The 4,022-nt window shown below is 37.8% G+C and overlaps 1 protein-coding gene across 1 annotated transcript in view; it reads right to left on the reverse strand.

Annotated features, from left to right (window-relative positions):
- Positions 1-3,090, reverse strand: part of afg1lb (AFG1 like ATPase b) — a 34,620-nt gene extending 31,530 nt beyond the window's left edge. The window contains 2 exon segments of the mRNA XM_051644946.1: positions 389-505; positions 2,992-3,090. Coding sequence (XP_051500906.1) covers positions 389-505; positions 2,992-3,090 — 216 coding nt within the window.
- Between the last annotated feature and the right edge of the window lie 932 nt (positions 3,091-4,022).

The following is a 4,022-nucleotide window of genomic DNA, read 5'->3' on the forward strand; positions in this document are numbered from 1 at the left end:
GTGCATTCCTAATAAAGACCATAGCACATTACCGTACATTATTGTGTTTATTCCCCCATGTTAAAAAGAGCAGAGAATCTATTTCCCAGACAGTGGTGACCCCTCATTACTGTAGCTAGGGATGGGCGTGGTGCCCTGACTCAGTAGGGGGCTGTGCTGTGCTTGATCCAGCAAGTGCAAGTCTGGTCTATCCTCCCACTCTCCACCCCTACAAGCACACAAACACAAACAGACTGAAGCTCCTTTGACCTACAAATAACAGTCCCCAAGAAAATTGTGTTAATGCCACAGTAAAAGTGCTGAAGCCTGACTGATTGTTGGACACCTGTTGCACTGCTCAGCATACATGACGCACAAACCATACCTCTCTTTATCATTAGCATCATCTTCTCTTCTCATCCTCTTGAAGTGACCCAGTGTGCACCAGGCTGTCAAAATGGCTGACGAGTCCAGTACATCTATGGACAGCCCAAGATGCTGACAGGGTTGAATGCAGTAGTGTAGTCTAGGGCATACGCAGGCACACGCTGTATGCTCACCTATCTTTCTTAGGATTTTGCGTATGCACATCTAAAATAAGTGATGATACGTATGGCCGCCAGAAAAATTAGTAGTCTTTTGACCCGGAACTTTCAATCTACTTACGTGATGCCGCAGCACCGTTGAGTGAATTGTGTTTTTTATTTTATTTTAAAAGTGTACATAGATTCTCTCTAAACATGCACAGAGCTGTGGGAGGGCAACTGATGGCACTGGAGAGACAGACAGTCCGACTAAGCTGACTGACCAATCAGAACGTTCATTTCAGATGTGATTGGATATTTGCTAAGCAATCATATTTTCCGTTTCAGTAAGGGGCGGTACATTTCCAAGCATCCCTAGAGTAACCATAATTGGTGCTGTAAATTTATTTCCCAGCTAAAGGTTAAATTTAACTTATGCAATTAAACTTTGTGAAAATACTGCCTTTTTATCGTGATATCAAATCATTTCAATTTAGATTTCTAAGTAGGAAAATAATTTCACTATACACAGAAAAGCACATTATAGTTCACAAATACAACAAATACTAGATAACGTGTTAACGTGAACATTACTACACTCATATTAGCTATACAATGCTTAACTGTCTATTGCATATTATGTATGTACTGTATTAGTTTATTATTTTGTATATTTAATTTTCTCCACTTTTCCCCCCAATTTGGAATGCCCAATTCCCAGTGCGCTCTAAGTCCTCGTGGTGGTGTAGTGACTCGCCTCAATCTGGGTGGTAGAGGACGAATCTCAGTTGCTTCCATGTCTGAGACGTCAATCCGCGCATCTTATCACATGGCTTGTTGAGTGCATTAACTCTAAGACCTAGTGCGTGTGGGGGCTTCACGCTATTCTCCACGGTATCCATGCACAACTCACCACGCGCCCCACCGAGAGCGAGAACCATACAGTGACCATAAGGAGGTTACCCCATGTGACTCTACCCTCCCTAGCAACCGGGCCAATTTGGTTGCTTAGGAGACCTGGCTGGAGTCACTCAGCACACTCTGGATTCCAACTCGCGACTCCAGGGGTGGTAGTCAGCGTCAATACTCGCTGAGCTACCCAGGCCCCTACTGTATAAATTTATTAATTAAAGTAATTCTAAAAAAAATTACAAAAAATTAATAGTGGCCTTATAAAAGGAACATTAATGACACCTATTAATTTAAATACATACTGAACATCAAGTTACCATTTTCATGTTTATGTGGGACTATAATCACTACAGCCAATATTATTTTTTTTTTTTTTTTAATGGAAAAATATATTTAGTAAACATTTTACGTATGTACTGTATATAAATGTAAATACATGAATTTTAGAGACTGGGTGCATGTTATATTTTATTAAAATAAAAATGGGGGGGGGGGGGGGGGATTTCTACACCACTGGCTGAATGTCCCGGAGATAATGAGGAACAACCTTAATAAAGAAAGATATGATACGGTAGTTGTTGAACAAGTGGTTGCAGAGTGCTGCAGTTTGGTTCCGGAAATAAAAATCCCAGTCAATTACCACACCTTAAGACGTAGTTCAGGGTTTTATCTCAAGATGTTTTCTGGTTTTCGGCCCTAAATTGCTCTTGTGAGTGGAGCTAATTTCTTCCGCCACAGATTCAACATCTTGTTTTAATACAGTCCAAACCTTTGTTGCTCATTCGAAAACATCACTTTAGAACTAGCAACAGAGGATAACAAGGCTTGCACTGCATTACTGGAGCACTTACTGGAGTAATAAGGTAGTGCATGTGTGTGTGTGTGTGTGTGTGTGTGTGTGTGTGAGATGAGAGCAAAAGAGAGAGAGAAAGAGAGAAAGAGAGAGAGAGAGAGAGAGAGAGCCCAAGGATGCTTTTCGATCGAATCTGAAATAAATTTAGGATATTGTAGACATTGTTTGTCATTCTTATCCGATATACTTAACCAATGTCTTTGTTGGTTATTTTGTTGTGGTAGCCTGTAGGGCCCTTTGAAATAACTGAAATAATTTGGTGTTACGCGGTCAAAACCTGGAACTACTTCATAGCTGTGCCTTTACTTGAAAAATTATTGCACACCTTAGAACGTCCGTCAACCAATCAGAATCAAGCATTCAACAGACCCGTGGTATAAGGGATTGTAGTTTGTGCCTTCATGAAAGACGGTAAGTACACAGACTTGTACCTTTGTCTTTATGTCCGACTTTTTGTCTCATAACAAAGTTCATGATGTTGTGATTCACTTCGGAGCTTGTTGGTTTTGTTCATGGCTCACAACTCTTTTATGAAGGATTTTATTAAGTCTATGGAAGAAATTAATGGGGAAAATACTTACGGAACCCAGACAGCTGATAAAATGGGCATTCACTGTTGCGCACCTAAAGCATTGTGACGTAAAGAATTTCACACAAACTGCAATGTTTTGTCTGAACACATGACATTAGAATATATTCATGCTCACCTCTGCCTTAAACTGCCTTAAATACTGCACAACAAACTCCTTTCGACAAACGTGACTCTTTTAATATAAATCTTAAATTACATCCCGTTGTCAAGTGCGACGCGTACGCCGCCATGCTGATTCAAAATGTAACTTTATTGATCTCTGTACATAGAGAACGTTATGTCAGATGCTAATCTGCATGTTGGTCTTACACAAACTAGGTTTATATGTACTACATTACATTAGAAATATGTATGGGTCACATTTACATTAATTTATGTTTTTAAAAATAGATTACTTAAAGGACTATTCTGGGTTCAATACAAGTGAAGCTCAATCGACAGCATTTGTGGCACAATATTAATTACCACATACATTTATTTTTACTTGTCCCTTCTTAAAAAAACAAAAAACAAAAGAAAACATCTGTGTTACAGTGTGGCACTTACAAACATTAAAATACTCACTGTTTCAAAAGTATAGCCACAGGACATAAACAATATGCATATTAACATGATTTTAGTGTGATAAAATCACTTACCAACCTTTTCTGTGTAAAGTTATAGCCAATTTTACAACTTCGTTGCCGTGACGATGTAATGTCAACAAACCCTAAAATGACTATAAAAATGACGATTTAAACAACTTTACAACTCAAATAATACATGAATTTTAACAGAAGAATTAATGCAAGTGCTTTTATAAAATAATAAGCTTTACATTTCTGCTTTTTAAACCCTAAAAAAATTGGCTCCATTCACTTCCATTGTAAGTGCCTCACTGTAACCTTGATTGTTTTTGTTATTTGTTTTAAGATTTGTTTTTTTTTTTTTTTTTTTTTTTTTTGGTAATAAACATTATACCACAAATGCTGTCGATTGAGCTTAACTTGTATCAAAACCATATCCTCGCATTAAATAAATGCTAGATATGACAATACAGAAGGTTATAAATAGTACTTTTAGAACTTATAAATAAATAACCTATATATCATAATTTAACATTACAGTCGTTCACTAAAATTACCCAATCACGTCGCAGGATATCGGCACGTGACCGTGTTGG

The sequence above is a fragment of the Myxocyprinus asiaticus genome, chromosome 19, assembly GCF_019703515.2.
Source record: "Myxocyprinus asiaticus isolate MX2 ecotype Aquarium Trade chromosome 19, UBuf_Myxa_2, whole genome shotgun sequence".
Taxonomy (NCBI): Eukaryota; Metazoa; Chordata; class Actinopteri; order Cypriniformes; family Catostomidae; genus Myxocyprinus; species Myxocyprinus asiaticus.